At 43.5% G+C, this 19,443-nt stretch overlaps 1 protein-coding gene across 1 annotated transcript in view; it reads left to right on the top strand.

Annotated features, from left to right (window-relative positions):
- The window catches only part of celsr3 (cadherin, EGF LAG seven-pass G-type receptor 3), a gene marked incomplete at its 5' end in the record, with an annotated part of 113,634 nt that overhangs the window by 30,177 nt on the left and 64,014 nt on the right, over window positions 1–19,443 (top strand). Inside the window, one exon of the mRNA XM_084070090.1 lies at window positions 14,022–14,244. Within this exon, the coding sequence (XP_083926216.1) occupies window positions 14,022–14,244 (223 nt within the window). The remainder of the gene's footprint in view (window positions 1–14,021; window positions 14,245–19,443) is intronic.

Genomic DNA, 19,443 nt, shown 5'->3' with positions numbered 1-19,443 from the left:
TGTGTGTGTGTGTGTGTGTGTGTGCGCACGCGCGCACACGTTAAGACGATATCGTGGGTAATAATGTTTTGTTTGGGATATACATGGCACGTAAATGACGGACATATTAGCGTGACTGTGTGGGAATAGGGACATGACTGCGGTGGCTGCGAAGACATAATGTGTAAGTACTGTGAGACATTTTTGGCTAACGCTAAATGGTGTGCTAAAGGGTTTCCCCTTCCAGTGTGGTCGCTAATGTGGCGAAATGGTGTTGGACGAAAAGGATTATGCTCCAAAGAGGCAAATGTATAGCGAGCAATGAAATGTAGACGAAACAATGCGGAAATGTAGCGCACACGTTGTGGCTGGTGTTGTAGTGACATGTGATATGTTGTTGTTGTGTGGAGACCGAAACAATGAACTGGCATCAGGGACACCACCGGAAGGGCTGACTTTTCTCTAATGTAATAGTAGATATATTCAGTCAGTTCTTGCTTTGGAAAGGATCATTTTGAGTTTAGGATAAGGTGTGTGTGCGTGTGTGTGTGTGTGTGTGTGGTTGCAGAGGAGCACCTGCAGAGTGTACACAAACAAGTCTAAAGAAACACATGCGTCAATTAGTGCGTTGATGTGTTTTTTTCCACACTGATTTAGCCTGCTCTCCTGCTGCTATCATCGTTAATGCAAACCAACAGTGTGTTGCCACTGTGTGTGTTGCCGTGTTGTGATCCCGCCACTGTTTTAGGAGTCTTGTGACACGCCTCACGTTGCGCAGAACACAGTGTGAAGAAAACACAGACGTTTTGCATTGTTTCTTCACAGCCGGCCTTCTAAGAGCTTTGGAGGTAGATACTGTATACTGAGTGTAGAGGCATTAGATCGTTGAACCCGAGCCCAACAAGTATGACTGCACCTCACCATCTGACATCTACAGCTTCTGTGGTTTCTATTTTGATAGTCTCATATTTATATTCTCTGTCTCACCTCAGGCGTCCTCTTGCTTTGCATCTTGCTCTACTTGTCTCGCTGTTATCTCCTTTTTTCAATTTCAAGTTTCAAGTTATTTTTTATTTCAAAACAGAGGGCATGAACTCGACTCCCCTCTCCGCAATCCATTCTTTCACCTCTGTCTCTATCACTCATTGCTTCTTTTCATCTCCTACCGCTCTCATTTCTCTTGCTTGCTCTCCTTGCTCTCTTTGTTCTCCTCTCTCTTTGCCCCCCCACACACTCACTCACTCGCGCGCGCACACACACACACACACACACACACACATATGCACACACGCACGCACGCACAAACACGCATTTTATATCGAGGCTCAAAATGTAAATAATTATTTGGTGGCACTAGTGCTCTCAACTCAAAAAGCTAGGAGCATCAGCAAAGATTTAGGAGCACGCACAAAACGTAAGCAGCACCAACAATATATGTATTTTTTATGTTGTTTTATTGATAAAATTGACAATATAACTGTATTTTCTGACACACGCGAGATCGCACAGAAAACACTGGAATGTTGGCGCAGCATCGCTCAGCGATGTCTCCGCTCTGTCATGCCAATGAGCAAACTAACTCCACGGTATATAGCACCTGAACGCCTATACTGCCAGCTCACACAAGGGATGTTTGTTATTCCGGATGGCAGGGCAAGAGGAGTGCTCATTTCGGTTCACTCGACATCCCGTTTTGGTAGCACCAGAAGAATTATTTGCACTTACACAAATTCTCAATTTTGAGTTTGCACAGATTACATTTCAGGAGCATAATGTATGCGACCAATTTTCGAGCCCCGTATATTTCTTCCTTTCTCTATTTTTCTCATATCACTCACTTATCTTCCTTCTCTATTTTCTCACCATCTCTGTCTTCTCTCTTATTTTCCCCCATGGGGCATTGCTTTGTTTGTCTAGGCAGTGGTTGATATAGGCCAGGGTAGATGTTAGGAGAGTGTAGCGTGTGTGTATGTACTGTAGGGTGTATGTGGTGTTCCCTTTCATTATAGATCAAAACTGGGCTAGAGGTGAGACAAGAACCCCACAACACCCTACAAACCCCCCACAGAGAGTGAGAGAACGAGAGAGAGAGAGTGAGAGAGAGGAAGAGGCACTTATGAAAAGAGGGACAACAGAAAGGCAATGCAAGAAAAAGAACAGAGAACAGGAGATGAAAGAGTGAAAGAGGTAGAGTTTGACCGAGAGAGGACAACGGGGGGAATGACAGATGGAGAATGGGGAAAGAAAGACAGAAGAAGAAGGAGGGAGAAATGGGAAGAGAGAGTAATGAAAGGAACTTAAAACAGTATTTTGGATGTTGACTGGAAGAAAGATGAGACATGAAAGACAAACACTGGGGGGAGGTGATGGAAAATCGGAGGGAGCAGAGGCAAAAATGAATAAGGGTGTAAAGCGAGAGACAGAAACGGAGCATGAGAATGATAATGATGGGATGAAAAAATAAAGACAGAGAGAGATCGAGAGACAGCCAAACTGAGAGGGAGAGAACCTGGGAGAGTGAGAGGTGGATGGATGAGGTTGGTGATCCAGGCAAAGTTTCGGGGGGTTTACTTGTGTCTGTGTGTGTCTGTGTGTGTCTGCGTGGGCGGTTGGTGCAGCGGTATTGCTTCAATGCTGCAGGCGGTCAGAGGAAGGAAGACAAGAAGAAAGGAAAAGGGAGAGAGAGAGAGACCAAACAAAACCAACACTGGATTGATTCTGCAACACAGAGAAATCTCCAGACATCTTCCAGCCCTCGTTTCTCTCCCTCTCACTCCCCCGATCCTTTCTTTTTACCTCCGTTGCTCTACCCTCCGAGCTAATACCCTTCATCCCTTCCCTGAAATCTCATCTGTGTGGTTGGAATTGATGTGTTTTTTGTGTGTGTGTTTTTTTTGGTTTCCATTCTAAAACTGCATTGATTGCTTTCATAGACGAGGGTTAAGACACAGGTTCTGTCTTTATTGAAGCGGCAGGGAGGTTGGGATGTTGACAGAGAAAGACAGCATAGATGAGGTACAGGGTGAATTCTCCGGAGAGATTCAAACCGAGGCCAGCAGCTGTGTGTGGGGTTGAGACAAAGGTCTTATTAAACGCATCATCATCCTCAGGCTGGGAATATTTCCTGTCTCCGTCTTAGAGGGATTTGGGGTTTTGTGATAGATGTCAGTCAGTGGGTTTGGGCCACAAAAGAGGTTCTTTTGTTGGGTTTAACCGGAATTTCTATACAAAAGATGTTAGTCAGTGGGTTTTGGCCACAAAAGAGGTTCTTTTGTTGGTTTTAACGTTATTTCCATATTAATAAAGTGCAGTTTTCTGTTTCTTACCTGCACCTTTGTACAGTAGCTTGTATCAAAGTAAATCTTTGATTTTGATCCTTTAATATTTCTTGTCTTTTTAATCAGAAAAAAAAAAACCTCTTGTATTCTTTTAAATAATTAACAAATAGGGTGAACATGTTTATAAGATGATTGAAAGATGTAAAACAAATTATCCAAAAATAACAAACTATACAGAAATCCTTTATATTAAATTTAAAGTATTTTCCCCCCTCTGTGACGTGATGGTGAGTCTTGTACAGAAGATCTCAAACTATACGTCTGTTCTCCCTGGAGGGTCAGACAAGAAGGCCCTGGTATCCAGATATCAGGTCTTCTTCTATTACTGTGAGGTATTGAGTGTTTACAGACACCAGTGTTAGACTACACTAAATCCATGTCTGTGAAGTCAGCCCATACGGCTTAGTGAGAAGCAATAAAACGATATGACATTGAAACCGCATGCAGGATGAAAGGAAGACTGCTCCTAGAACAGTGAAATACAACTCCACCCAACTCTGTCTTTCAACTTAAGCCTTCGGTGCTCAGAAGATACATGCTAAAACAGGAGACGCATCAGTAGGGGCTATTGCTATATTGTTGCTAGGCTAATACATGTGTACATATGGTACATCGAAAAACTCTGTTGAAGCGCAAAACTTAAAGGACCATACCGATAATACACTTGACATTACTGCTGACCACTTGCTTGTTTGACTCTTGTGGAAACCATTGGGTTCCATTCATTTCTGCAGGGTATAAAAATCTACTTTCAGAAGCTTGACACTTGAGATAGTTGTGTTTGAATGTATTTTAAAGCGTTGATTGATTTGAAAATTCTAGCTGAAAATAGTCCCTGGAGAAAATATTGATGAAACGAAATCCAAACGTCCATAACCGTGCATTGATGTTTAAGCAACAATCACTCAATTATCCAGGTAAATTTGGTAACATTTTAATGACTTTGCGGCAAGCAAATGTAGATTTTTTTAATAAAGCCATTAACAGAAAGATTTTCTGTTTATTTACCATAATATGGCCGAAGCTGTTTATAGCATTGACGGTGGTATGGTGAGTGGTTACATTTTAACTAAGCCGTCAGCTGTGTCAAAGGTGCGAAATGTGAATAAATGAAGCCAGTGCATTAAAATGAAAGAAGAGATCCCAGCGAGGATATAGACCAGAGAACAGACCAAAAAGAAAACCCATTTATTAGCAATACATTATTTCACAACAGACTCAGGGGAAGTGAGATAGACACATTATGCAGGTTATCTGAAGTAACATAATGCACTGTAGCGGATATGCTGCAGAGAAAAAGAAAATGGAGCAATGCAGAGAGAGAGAGATTGAGATTAAATTAGATTGGAGAGGAGGAAATGGGAAGTGGTAGAAGGAATAATGGGAGACCGAGAATAAGAGAAAGGATGTAGGAGACAGACCTGAGATAAACTTCATAGGTATTGGAGAATATAGACCAGAGACTGGCGCCTGCAGCCGTACACGAGTACACAATACTACACACCACATACCAGTGGTAGTACACAAGTAAACACTCTGTGTTCCAGTGGTAGTAGTGTGTATATGTGTGTGTGTGTGTGTGTGTGTGTGTGTGTGTGTGTGTGTGTGTGTGTGTGTGTGTGTGTGTGTGTGTGTGTGTGTGTGTGTGTGTGTGTGTGTGTGTGTGTGTGTGTGTTTTTCAAATATCTGATGTACTGTATAGGTGTAAAGTGGTTAAACTGATTTTAACGCTACAGATTTTGATGCTACAGTATGTTAAATTATTTAGCTGGGGACCCTGGAACCCCCTCAAGGACCACTGGGGGTCCCTGGGCCCCACTTTGAGGACCACTGCTCTAAATACCACACTGTGACACATGATGAACAGCAATCTAAACGGAATAGATGAAGTGTGACAGAGAAGAGAGAAAAGGAGGGATGAAGGATAAAGACTAAATTAGTTGGAGAATAATGAGACTGAGTGAGTGTCAAGAGAGAGAGAGAGAAAACAGAGAAAATACAGAGGGAGTAAACAGTAATTAAAAATGTATTACTATTTAGAAAGAAGTAACTGGAGTGTGTAGAAGATAAACTGAGAAAAAGTGAAATGGAGATTAAATTGGTTTGTGGATGATAAGAAGGAATGCATGTGATGAAGAGAGGGACAGACAGAGAAACGATCACGGTAGGATTGAGATCACTTGTAGGAGTGATGAACAGATACAGTAAGTGTTACATCAAGAATGATCATATGAGAGACAGGCTTTGGTGAACAGAGATGATCTCTCTCACACACACACGCACACACACGCACACGCACACGCACACACACACACACACACACACACACACACACACACACACACACACACACACACACACACACACACACACACACACACACACACACACACACACACAGAACAAAATGACATGTTTTGTAAGTGATGATGGGATAGCCAAGTTATATCAAACAACATAATGCAGCAGAGAAGAAGAGAGGGCAAAACATAATGAGATAGATTAAGAGAAAAAGAGTCAGAGAAAGGTTGGCGACTCAATTAAGATAGAGATGATATGGTGAAATGAAGGAACAGTATGTAAGAAATGGGAAGAGAGAATCTTCTTTCCTCTATAGTCAGATTTCCAGCTTATGAAGGCCAGCTCATGAAGGTGGTCTGTCTAAGGGGCAGGTGTTAATTATATGCTTGGCATTCTGCTCAGGCTCGCCGCACACGCATGCTGCACAGTTAGCTAAGCCCCACTTCTTCATTTGAAGTAGCCAACCCCCAGTATGTAGGTGGTTCAGCAGGGTTCATTGCCGGTGTGGTAGGTCTTCAACTTTGTCATCTCCCGGTTCCCAGATGTAACAATGGATTCCTGTGGGCCCGGCCATCTCCTACTCCTGCTTCCAAGATGCTGCCAGCCATATGTTAATAATAGACAGATCCCCAGGGATAGAACGGAGCATCTCTTATGCCACCTTATTGGATGGCAGGACTTGAGTCTGCTTGGTGGCACCGCTGTCGATGTGGTGTCATGCCAGTCATCTTTCTGGGCTTTCTGGGTTGCAACCTCCCGTCGGAGGCTGGCTGGGGCGATTCCCTCTAGGACTAGCAGGTGGAAAAGAGGGGTGGGCTTCAGGCAGCCAGCTATGATCCAGACAGAGGGCGCTGTTCAAGGTGTCATCAACCATTTTGGTGTGTGGGCTTCTGCTCCAGGCAGGGGCACAGTATTCGGATGCAGAGAAGAGAGAAAGTTGGGGCGCATTAGTTTCAGAAACTGGTCAGACAGAGTGAATGAATTGAATGACAAGAAAGCACAAAGAAAGACTGAGGTAAATAATGGAGAAAGTAAATTGAATTGAAAAAATTGAAATATGTGAGAAACTCAGTGAAAGGGGTTTGGAGGGAGTGAGCAGATGAGTTGGGGAAAAAGTGATGGAGAAAGTTAATTATTTCTGAGGAGGGAGATGGAATGCAGTGAGAGCAGACATGCTGAAAAGCTGAAAGAGAGAAGGAAGGAATGATGAGATGTAATGACTGCGAGCAGTAAAATGGTCAGAGTGAGAGACAGTATAGAAGGAAGGATGCATGTATACACAATGTTGCATAATAAAATCCTCATGGTCTGTCTCTATCTCTCTGTTTCTCTTTCTGTCTCTCCATTCCCTCTGGCCACAGTCAAATCTAGTCACTATTACCTGCGCCTCTGTTTACTCGTTAGCACTGCCAGTCTTTTCATCTCACCTCATTCCCCCTCAACCAATCAGATCCAGCCACCCCTGCATTCCACAGACCTGATCATTGTTGCATCATCAACTCATCTCTGTATTTAAACCAATTCACCCCTTCAGTTCTCTGCCAGTTCCGAGATGTTGTCAGTGAGTGTTTTGTGTCTTTGTTTGCTGTACCCTGCTGTGTTTGCCTGTCTCACTTCTTGTAAACCCTTGTTTAATACATTATTACTGGACTTGACCTGCCAGGCTTTGTTGCTGTGCAGTTGGGTCCTCACCTGACACACACTGTGACAGTTAATGAAACAATGTTTTTGCTATGTGAAGAAATGTGAGTGTGTGATATAGATAAATATAATACAGAGGAAATGTGAAGAGAAAAGCTGATTGAGAGAGACATGAGTGAGAGAGAAAGAGAGAGAGAGAAAGTGGTGGAAGGAAAGAAAAAGAAGATTAGCAGAAAAGAGAGAGGAATTGGGAGAGTTGGCCCTCTGCGGATGAACCGTGCGTGTGTGTGTGTGTGTGTGTGTGTGTGTGTGTGTGTGTGTGTGTGTGTGTGTGTGTGTGTGTGTGTGTGAGTGTGCGTGTGCGCGTGTGCATGTGTGTGTGCGAGCAGGGTGGGGTTGGTTGGGTGGTGTTAGGGGGGCGAAGCGGATGCCAGAGGGGTGCATGAGAGGAACGGTGGCTTTGATGAATAAAACATCGCACTGAATAAGGGGTGGAGAGAATGCATTAACGCCACAAAGAAAAAGAAGAATAGAGAGGGGGAGAAAAACTACAAGATGAAGGAAGGAAAGAGGGGTGGAAGAGAGGGGTAAAAGAATGGAAGAGCGTGGAGTGATTATGTATGCTATGGAAGGAAAGAGGAATCGAAGGACAGATGAGGGATGGAAAGATAATGATAATGAATTTATTTGGATAGTGCTTTTCTAAACAATGTAACAAAGTGCTTTACAGACATGTGAGAGAAGGAAGGAAGTAATGGGATGAGAGGAAGACGAGAGGAAGGATAGATTGTGGCGACTAGAGAAGGGGAAGTGCTGCTATTTTAGAATAAAGACGGGGAATACAACAGAAGTGTACTGTGTGTGTGTGTGTGTGTGTGTGTGTGTGTGTGTGTGTGTGTTTGCATCTTTGTCGGAATGGGGGAAGGTTTTTTGATATGCTAGTGAGTGTGGGTGTGTTATGAGTGCACTTAAAATTCTTTGGGTTTGTGTGTATGCGGAATGATGTGCTGATAAGTGTGGGTGTGGTATGAATGTACTTTAAAGTTGTGTGTGTGTGTGTGTGTGTGTGTGTGTGTGTGTGTGTGTGTGTGTGTGTGTGTGTGTGTGTGTGTGTGTGTGTGTGTGTGTGTGTGTGTGTGTGTGTGTGTGTGTGTGTGTGGAACTGCCAGTGTGCCCCAGCAAACACAATCTCACAAATCCCATCCAGGGGAACGCTTCAAATAGCAGCAAGTCATGAGTCAGTAAACACCGACATGCCTCTGTGTACTGACCAATTTCTGGGGTGGTCAGAACCCCAGTATGTGCTGTGCTTTATGACAGCCGCAGTGGGGGAAATTGGTGGTACAAATCGAAGTGGGATAAACTCCTTGCCTTTACCATGTCCTGCATCCAGTTATATTCTCGCCATGAAACCATGAAATCTTGGTCTCAAGTTTACCCACTTAAACTGCTTTCTTGGCCGGGGGCCCCCAGGGGTCGGTACTTGGTCCCCTCCCTTTTTCCCTCTAAACTAAGCTTGCGTGAGCTTGTAGATCTGCTATTTTCGCAGAGTGTTCACCTATTTTTGCAGAATGATTGCCTATTATGACATACCTAGAACTGGGACACCGGGGTTCATGTGGTTAATGTTGCAGCCGAGTGGAAGCAGCAAATGGATAATTTTGTTGGTGAATAGTTCAAAAGACTTGATCTAATTGATGCATCTCCCCTGCCTGTAATGATGAAACTAGAGTCAATAAGACAGGTAGCTCTCGCTAAAATACGACACCTGTTTGCTAATGTTCTTATATCACAAAACGCTGAATGGACATACTGCAACAAGGCTATCACATCAAAATGCTGAACAACGATGATTGGCCATGAAAGAGCTTGTCAGAGCCTTGCTCCTATTGGACCTGAGCCGACGAAAGGTTCTGTTAGAGAAGGAAGGTGGCGATGATCAGTTCATGGGCTTTAGAAAAAAGCCCAATGGGAGACTTGAAACCAACACAGCTGGTTTCTGAGGGTGGTCGAACTGGACAGATCTAAATGTCTTATGCAACAATACTGGAGTGAAATACCAGTGGTCATGGGTGCTGAGTGCTGACAGTGATGCTGTCCTTGGTGCTGAAATGGTGAGTGTCACTGATGCAGTAATCACACACACGCGTTTCTACATAGAGGCTTCAGAAGGACGATTGCAGGTCCTGAGCGGTGCCTGAGATTAGCTGTTCGCGGATTCAGTGACACACAGATAGATACACTCAGATGGACAGGGGCAAAAACTAAATAATTTCTGCAGCAGCTTGTAAAGTTTTGCTCCATTTCTGCTATAAGTGGAAGCCTGTCTGTATGGAAAAGACAATGCTTTCTGAATCCATTTTAAGACATACTGTACATGTGATGAATTACCCTGTATCGTCCGTCCGATGAACACATTTTATTTTCATGCTTGTAAGTGGATGTTTCTTCACTGCTGCAATGAATACTAAAAAGGTTGAGGTCAAGGCAGCAATTAAAACATTAAAATATTTGAGTACTTCCACTGTTTAACTGTGGATTCAAATAAAGCAATCGGGGGGGGGGGGGGGGGGGGTGTACCCTTTCAAGTGCTGTCTTGTTAACTTGCATGTAGAGCAGAGTAATTACTTGGTACTCAGTATCCATAAGTCAAACTGTGAGAGTAGGACAGATGTTGAAAGTCAAGCTCTGTGTGTGTGTGTGTGTGTGCGTGTGTGCGTGTGTGTGTGTGCATATTTGTGTGCATCTGCGTGAGTGTATTTTATGCTAGGTGATCAGTACTGATGGGACAAAGAGCAGTGCTGTGTAGGAGTCAGTAAGCATTCCTACTGTCTGGACAACTGACTAATGTAACATGAGAGAACTAAGTCTGAGCTCACGGTATGATCTCATGTCTGCTCTGTGTGCGCGTGCGTGTGCGTGTGCGTGTGCGTGTGCGCGTGTGCGTGTGCGTGTGCGTGTGCGTGTGCGTGTGTGCGTGTGCGTGTGCGCGCGTGTGCGTGTGTGTGTGTGTGTGTGTGTGTGTGTGTGTGTGTGTGTGTGTGTGTGTGTGTGTGTGTGTGTGTGTTTTTTTGTGTCTTTTCATTGTGTTAGGCTGATGTTTAAAAATGTTCTTCTATTTGTGTCACTGTCTGCACCTATGGAACAGATTTTGCCAGACAGTCTGTCAACCTGTTTATGGGAGTGGGTGTGGGAGTGTGTGCATAATTTGTGTGTGTGTCTGTGAAGGGTCTTGGTCTCATCGTTCCCATAATTAATGAGTATTCATTTCTGTTTATTTATTTTAATATTGATGAAGCTGCCCACAGGAGGGTGTGCGTAACAGAGAGTGTGATTAAACTTTGTAGTGTTCATAAAAAACGTTTTTACACAGTTAAATTATTGTGTGTGTTTGTACACGTGCGTGTGTGCATGCATGTGTGTGTGTGTGTGTGTGTGTGTGTGTGTGTGTGTGTGTGTGTGTGTCGGTGCAGTGTTACAGTGTTTGTCAGCTCCAGCTGGCAACAGAATGGCCTGCTAGGAGAGGGGAGGAACGAGGGATGGGTAGAGGAGGGGATGGGAGGAGGCGGAGGAGGAGAAGTCTGTTTGTCTGTCTGTCTGTAGGAGAAGAGAAGAGAGGGAGTGGGGAGGAGGAGTGATGGTAGAGAGGAATGGAGGCAGGGGAGAGGGAGGGATAGACTGAAAAAAGAGGGAGGAAGGGAGAGAGGGAGTGATTGAGAGGAGGGAGGAGGCAGGAGGCAGGAGGGAAGAATGGGGGAAAGATAGGAGGGAGGAGAGAGGGAGGAGGTCATCATGACAGCATGTTGAACCTTTGATGCCTGTAGACGCAGCATTCTAAATGTTTTAACACCTGTGTGTGTGTGTGTGTGTGTGTGTGTGTGTGTGTGTGTGTGTGTGTGTGTGTGTGTGTGTGTGTGTGTGTGTGTGTGTGTGTGTGTGTGTGTGTGTGTGTGTGTGTGTGTGTGTGTGTGTGTGTGTGTGTGCGCGCGCTGTGAGGACAGTGCCAGTGGGTACTCTGGCATCTCAAAGCATCACACATGATGTGCCAAAAGACACCATAAACACACAGCCTGGAGGGGGGTAGTCATCTGTCTGGATGATGGCGACTCTGCACGCACGTGTGTGTACGTGCGTGTGTGTGTATTTGTAAATGTGTATGTACGAGAGAGACAGAAAGAATCTGGTTGTGTTTTTTCTCCTCTTTTTTAAAAGAGGGATGTGTGTTCATTGCCCCCGAGAGCATTTTTGTTTAATAGCGTGTGTGTGTGTGTGTGTGTGTGTGTGTGTATGTGTGTGTGTGTGTGTGTGTGTGTGTGTGTGTGTGTGTGTGTGTGTGTTTGCACGTGCGAGTGCGCGCGCGTGTGTGTGTGTGCCCTCAGCCGACGTCTGAACAGTGATCCTTAAGGATCGTGTGTCTGTAGGCTAGTTTCACAGCTGTCTGCTTCATTTTTATACAAAGTGTGTGTGTGTGTGTGCGAGCGCACTCACGCATGTCTTTGTTTGCATCATGTCACACAGCATGTGTGTGCAAATTTGCTCAAGGACAGGGGGAACCTTGTGTGTGTGTGCGCGCTTCAGCAGTACTGCTTTGTGGGTGGTGTGTGTGTGTGTGTGTGTGTGTGTGTGTGTGTCTGTGTGTCTCAGCATGTTTTGTAAGTGTGTCTGTCTCTGTCTATGTGTGTATGTGTGCTGATATGTGCGTGGGTGTGTTGGGAAGGTGAGAGTTTCTGGGTCTGTAGAATAACAGTTGTTTGACTGGCAGCAAATTTCTGTGTTTATTTTCCTGTGCGCGTCTGTTTGTTTTGCTATCCATTTTAACACACTCTTGACAGGATGGAAAAACAACTGTTTTTATTGGTAATGTTAACAGTGGCAACAACTTCTAAATTATACATACTGTATACAAGCTCATTCTATACTCAAACAGTACATACATTCTGTAGTTTGGGTGCAGCACAGTGACAGCTATAGTGCCGGCATTAAGTGATTTTCTCTACAGCAGTTGTGTAGAAATGCCCAAATTCTGATGTGATGTAATTAGTGTACTTTATTTTACACAATGCACCAAATGAATAATGAATACATTTTGTGTAATGAAATATCACAAATGTATGCTGCTGCTGTCTCCAACCAAGGAAGGACTACAGCAGCAACTTGATCTCCTACACAAATTCTCGCAGACATGGGCCCTGACAGTGAACCTAACTAAGACTAAAATCATGATATTTCAAAAAAGATCCAGCCGCCAAAACCATCAATTTTTCCTAAATACGATCCCACTAGAACAAACAAAAAACTATACCTACCTTGGCCTAAACATCAGCAGCACAGGGAACTACAACCAAGCTGTAAAGGACCTGAGAGACAAGGCAAGAAGGGCATTCTATGCTATCAAAAGAAACATCAAAATAGACATCCCAATTAAAACCTGGCTTAAAATACTGGACTCTGTGATAGAACCAATTTCCCTCTATGGTTGTGAGATCTGGGGACCATTAGCAAACCATGACCTTGAAAAATGGGATAAACACCAAACCGAGACCCTACACACAGAATTCTGCAAATCCATTCTCCGTACCCAGCGAAAAACACCAAATAATGCATGCAGGGCAGAACTAGGACGATACCCACTCATAATCAAAATAAAAAAGAGAGCACTTAAGTTCTACAACCACCTAAAAGAAAGCGACCTAAATGCACTCCATAACAAAGCACTCACACACAGCGAAACTCTAGAGAGATGCCCCCTCAGCCAGCTGGCCATGGAACTCCGGGCACAAACACAAACAGAGCCACGCGATAGAAAACCCATCTGACCAAACAAAATTATAAAACAGCAAAAGGAAAACTACCTGACACATTGGAAAGAAGCAACACAAAAGCAGAGTAAACTAGAATGCTATCTGGCCCTAAACAGAGAATACGCAGTGGCAGAATACCTGAGTACCGTGACCGACCCAAAACAAAGAAAAATCTTAACTAGATACAGACTCAGTGAGCACAGTCTTGCGATCGAGAAAGGTCGTCACAGGCAGACCTGTATCCCGAGAGAAGACAGACTATGCACCCACTGCACACAAAAGGAAGTGGAAACCGAGCTACACTTCCTAACCGTCTGTCCATTGTACCAAGACATCAGAGACACATACTTCCCACAGATTACAACCACACACAGAGATTTTGAAAACATGACCAACGACAAAAAACTCCCATATCTGCTGGGCGAAGTACAACAATGTGCAAACACAGCAGCAAGATTCGTGAGTTGTTGTGATAGGAGAAGGATATCGAACGGAACACAACCACCCTAAAGACTAATCATTGTGTATATTCCTGCACTATACCTGCACCCAGTGATCTTGGTACATAGAAATTGATCTATTGAAGATTCTGACTTTCAAATGTACATTTTTTGTTTTGATTGTATTGCTGTATTGTGCTTTTTGCTTTGGCAATGTAAACGTATGTTTTCTCATGCCAATAAAGCCCTTTGAATTGAATTGAATTGTATGGTAGTTTCAAGTAATATTCATTGAAAGATTTATTGTGTGATATTATTATTATATTATTTTCTGCATATAGAAATCTTTTTTAAGATCATAACAAATAAATGCCTTGGTTTTGCAAATGTAAAAAAACCAAGGCATAAAAAACAACAACACGAATTTCACTGCCTGTAATGTTGTGTATGCAGCTGACAATAAACACTTCGGACCTTGAAGAAACATTGCTAACATGACCTCTGTGTTTGTTGCCCACCAGGTGATCGGTGTGAGGTGGACCGTAGGCAGGGCAGGTGTGTTCCCGGGGTATGTCGCAACGGGGGGACCTGTCGGGAGCTGTCTGGAGGAGGATTCAGGTGCGAGTGCCCAGCTGGGGGCTACGAGCGGCCCTACTGTGCCGTTACCGCCCGCTCTTTCCCGCCCAAGTCCTTCGCCATGTTCCGGGGTCTGCGGCAGAGGTTTCACCTCTCCATCTCCCTGACGTGAGTACAAAGAAATTGACTTGTCTTCGCCTCTTACAGAATGCCGTCAGTCTTTGAACATTTGGTTCCATTGATGTGATTTGAACTCTGCTTTCTTGACTCATAGCCTCGATATAACCTAACTTTCAACCTGTCTCCATTTCCATTGGATCAACACTGTAAACCTGTGATGTGACAATAAAGTTGATTCTGATTCTAGGGCAGGTGTAATAGCTCCACGTGCATCGGATGGACTGTTTTTTTTGTCCGCACCAGGATTTTCAGAATCCTTGTGATGTCTGGTAGATAGGCTGTGATATTGTTGAAAATTTTGTGAAATCACATATATCATCACTGGATATCATCACTGGAATCTTAACCACTTTTACTTCTTTTTTGTGTGTTTTTGGTCTCCCCTACCTCTCTCCCATCCCAAAAAATACCCCAGTTTGAGCACTCAGGCTTTCACAGCATATCTGGGGTTTTGTGCAAATTAGTCTCAAAACAGGTCAACTGATTTTCGCCCGTTTGTGACGTCACATGCGATAACTGCTTTGTATTATCCCTCCCGTTTTTCAGTCCAACATAACATGCATACACACTGGCTCAATAGCGCCACGTGCCAAATAAGGACAATGTGGTATTGCAGGTGAAAATGCTTTATGCGCCACGTTGTGAAGCATTGTGAGCTTGTAGAGGTGCTATTTTTGCAAAATGTTGCCCAAGAATAGGGATACTATGGATTCATGCGGTTAAAAAAAATATTTTTGCATGATACGAAAGTGTGCTAGCATAAATGATGCAGCTGTCACCATATACAATAATGAGGTAGCTTTTCTTTGTGGTTGGTTTCTCTTTAATAAAAGGCTTAGTCATTGCTGAACTAGATCATTATACACAAACTGTCAGGTTCTATTTGGTTCAGCAAAGCCCTCAAATAAAGTGTTACTCTCCATCTCTCTCTGGTTTCTTCTCTCAGTCTCTCTGGGTTTCTTTCTCTTATCTGTCTCTCCATCAGTCAATTTCTCTCTGTGTGTTGTCTCTTTAAATTCTTCAATTCAATCTCTCTATTTCATCTCCGTCTAAATCATTTGATCCATCCTTTTGATTTGGATGCCATAGATTCTCTTTTTCTCTCTGCTCCCCTCTGCCTCTCACCGCTTATAAGTCTCCTTTCATCCTTCATTTCACTTGTTTATCTGATATCTCCTTTCTCTCCCACACGCTCTTCCCTCTGACACGCCCAGTCTCTCAATGTCCTGCCACTCCCCACTTTCTGTTTGTATCGGTCTGCCTCTTTCTCTCTGTTTATTGGTCTTACAATCTCTCTCTCTCTCTCTCTCTCTCTCTCTCTCTCTCTCTCTCTCTCTCTCTCTCTCTCTCTCTCTCTCTCTCTTTATTTAATTCTTCTAGTCTATTTCATTCCTAATATCCTGTTTATGCCTCTCACATGTCCAGCCTTTTGAGGAGAGCAGCTTTTCCATGCCACCAATAAATTATCGACCTTCCTCCCTATTTAGTCTACGCTTTAATGGAATGGCAAATTGTGAATACATTCTGTTGGCTTTCATTGGGAGCCCTGGGAATGGCTGTGAAGTTAGCGATGCTGCATTGAGTAATCAAAATGTTGTAGGGTGGCAGTGGCTCAGGAGGTAGAGCGGCCATTTGGGAGCCGGAATACCCCAGTTCTCCTCCTGGATTTGTGTTGTTGAGGTGTCCCTGAGCAAGACAGTGAACACACCTACCTGCTCCTGTGAAACCCCCTGGGGCTGCACACAGCTCCTAATAATTCGGATGGGTCAAACGCAAAGAAGTCATTTGTAACTGACAAATAATCTGATCACATCGTTTTCTTAAACTACCCCAAACATAAGTTCAGTCAGTCAGGACACTCTCCTTGAGATGAAAGACATTTATCGCAATGGTATTAAGCATTTTAATTTGCCTTCTCCTATGATGCTCCAGAACAAATCTGCACGCATGACACAGACAGTTAATCCATGGACATGATAATAGACATACATTATGACCCTCCACCACCACCTCCACCACCATAGGGCAGAGGCTAAAAATATGTAGTTATGATAATACACACATGAACCAACATTGTGTGAATTGCTGACATATGAGGATGTAAATACTACTAGAGGACGATGGGGGGGTGGTGGGAGTTTGGTGACTGAGGAGCTGACTGTGAGAGTGAGCGTTGCTCTGCTTAAATACATCGTTTATCTCAATGGTTGCCATGCAGCGTCACAACCACATTCATTTTGAGTACAATATCTTGACACAGCCTTGCTCCTTCTTTTATCAGCACTAAGTTGTGAAATGCGTGGCTCAGATGTGTCACCTTACAATTAGTGATGATGGCCTCCAAACATGAAGCAAGTAGTGGTTATAAAACCCACAATAATCCATATACACTGTACTACACAGGAAGCTACAAAGCCTGTGTGTAACTACAAACAATGTTTCTAACATGGCTCAGTACGCTACATGTACGGTAGTCACAACATTAGCTGTTTCTGTGGCTGCACATGGACAAAGGATATAAAACTGCATCTTAGAATTACAGATCACGTCCTCCAGGCTCCCCCATGAACAGCACTCTGCACTCAGAACACAAACAGATGCAGGCAATACAAGCAATATACTCAGAAACTCTGTGCGAACCGAATTGGCATGTATAATATTACAGTTATACTTTTTAAACATGCTGCCCCGTTGTGTAGATGCAATTTATATGCATATTTATTTACACTGGCATACAAATTTGAATACCAACTACCGCAGAACACAGCCGCTACAGGGACAGTCAGCAGGACATAAAATAATACAAAATCCGAATAGTGCCCAGAGCAGCTGTAAATGTACACGTAATCTACAAGTTCACGTCCTGTGAACCCTGTACATATGTTATTCTAACTACCGGTATTGTTGACATTTGGGGAAATCTTTTGCCTGCAATGATATGCCCAAAATAGGGACACGCAGGTTGAAATTGTTTAAAGCAGGTTTGAGTCACAGGAGAGAGGCGCAGGTTGGAACTGCAATCACAATCTGTGTTTGTAATGAATGAGATTGGTAACAGACAATAGTGCAGGAGGGCGGTTTGGTACAACGTGGGGGGGGGGGGGGATTACTGAGCACATCCCCTTCTCAAGCTCCCCAGATGAGAAAATTAAAAAGTACTGCAATTAGGCGGCCAGCCTCTTTGTTCTCCACCGGTGCTTTGTCTTTGTTGCCCACCTCCGTGTCACTCTCCTCACGTGCCAAGTGGTCTTCCACGAGAGGTCTGAAGTACCTCCTTCACACCAGTCTGGCACGTTATGGGATGGTTGCTATGGGCGATGTGCTCGCCGCTAATAGTAGTTGCCAGGGTTACATGGGGCCTGGGGTTGTTGCCAAGGTGATGTGGTTGGTATAGAATCATGATGTCTGGCCATGTTATGGTTTGATGTGCTTTTACTGATTGGGGGGAGCTATTAAGGCAGTGTGTGCTGCCCCCCCCCCCCTTTTACCATTGATTATGTATAGGCAAATCACCCTTCATATGCTGCTTTATGTTTTCTTAATCAAAATCGGGTACTTGCCACTTATTCAACATTCAGAAGCTGTACAGGAATGTGTCTCAACAATAAGCACATACTGACACATACTGTATGGGGAGCTTGTAGGCCTACTGTTGAATAGTTAAATCATCCTACCACCACCACTGCCCCGAAGGGGTCGATCTGTACACTCTCAGAGCTCTGGATTTTACTATGTGATATTATCCAGGAAGTCGTTGTTATTATGGGATTGTTGCGAGGGAAAGACAGTTTAACTGTGATGTTGTAACTCAGGCAGACAGACAGACAGACAGACAGACAGACAGACAGATAGTCAGTCAGTCGGTGTTAGTATGTATGCATGGTACCTTCCCTTCATCCTTCCACTAGTAAAACTGCAGCTAATTATGGGATACAGTATACTGTAACTGGTAATAGCCATTAGCTTTCATTGCTCTCTTGTTCATAAAAGAAGAGGTGGCTGTTGCCTTGCATGCATTGCATGTATTCTCACCATGTGTAAATCTGTCTGCATAACTGCAAAGCAACTTCTAATAATTATCATCCTGTGACAGGTGGCTATTACTGTACCTTCACTTTTCACGTTTCTGCATAAACATGAAGGCTAGCAGGATTGTCTTACATACTGTAGCAACTAGCAAGACATCATCAATCTCTCCTTCTATATTGTATACCAGAAGCGTTGCTTATTAAGATCATTTTAACCACTTAAAGGTCCTTACGCATGCACCGGGGTGTTTTATTCATGTTTTTCCAGCTGTTGTTTATGTCATGAGCACATCCACAGAACATGAACATTTATGTCAATGTTGTATTTGTTAGCTCTGGGCTGCTGCTAGCTACAGTAGTTGGCCTGTTTTCCAGTTTGGGCCCAACAGGATCATTATTAATGTAACTCCATGTCTCCCATTTTACTTAAGTATGTACACTGTAATAAGAAATGCCAGTGTTGTTCCAAATGTTTTTGATTTAAAAATTAGAGTACCCTTACACATTCCTGCTGATATAAGTGGAATGCTACTAAAGAAATAATTACTTATCCTGATGAAATTGCTTGAAATAGACATATTTTCAAAATATATTAGGCTTCATGGAGACATGATTTCATCCATCAAAAGCATTAGTTTATTTCACTGGTTTTATGATGACGGTCATACTCGGGAAGAGAATTAAATGCCCTTGTAAGACAGACATATTTTGTAGCCAGATTATTTATTTTGCTTGTTGTTGCCAGAGAAATGATTTGTCCGCAGGGCTGTGCTCTCAAATCAGCTAATGGAGCTTTTGATCCAACTGTATAAACATGTCAACTTGGCCTTGGCCCCAGTATCATAAGTCCCTCTGGTCTTTGTGGAGAAAACAGGCTCTATGTAGCCTCAGGGCTAGAGCTGTGGAATATATACAAGCAGAAAACGTCCCCACCGTTGCCAGGGTTATTGGATTGACAACGCATCACTTCACGATACATCGATCTGCGTATTCAGGTTCCGTTACCCAGCATTGGCCGGGTTATTGCGTTTATGAAATACTTTAGGCGTTTATGAAATACCTCTCCCTCCCTCCCTCTCTTTCTTTTCAGGAAATGGAAAAAAACTATCCGTATTCCAATGGATCCAATGTAGTTATTATATGGTCACAAGCTCTTGTT

The sequence above is a fragment of the Gymnoscopelus microlampas genome (genome assembly GCF_963454915.1).
Source record: "Gymnoscopelus microlampas genome assembly, chromosome: 10".
Classification (NCBI taxonomy): Eukaryota; Metazoa; Chordata; class Actinopteri; order Myctophiformes; family Myctophidae; genus Gymnoscopelus; species Gymnoscopelus microlampas.
Note: the sequence above shows the minus strand (reverse complement) of the source record. Positions and strands in the feature narration are given on the sequence as shown.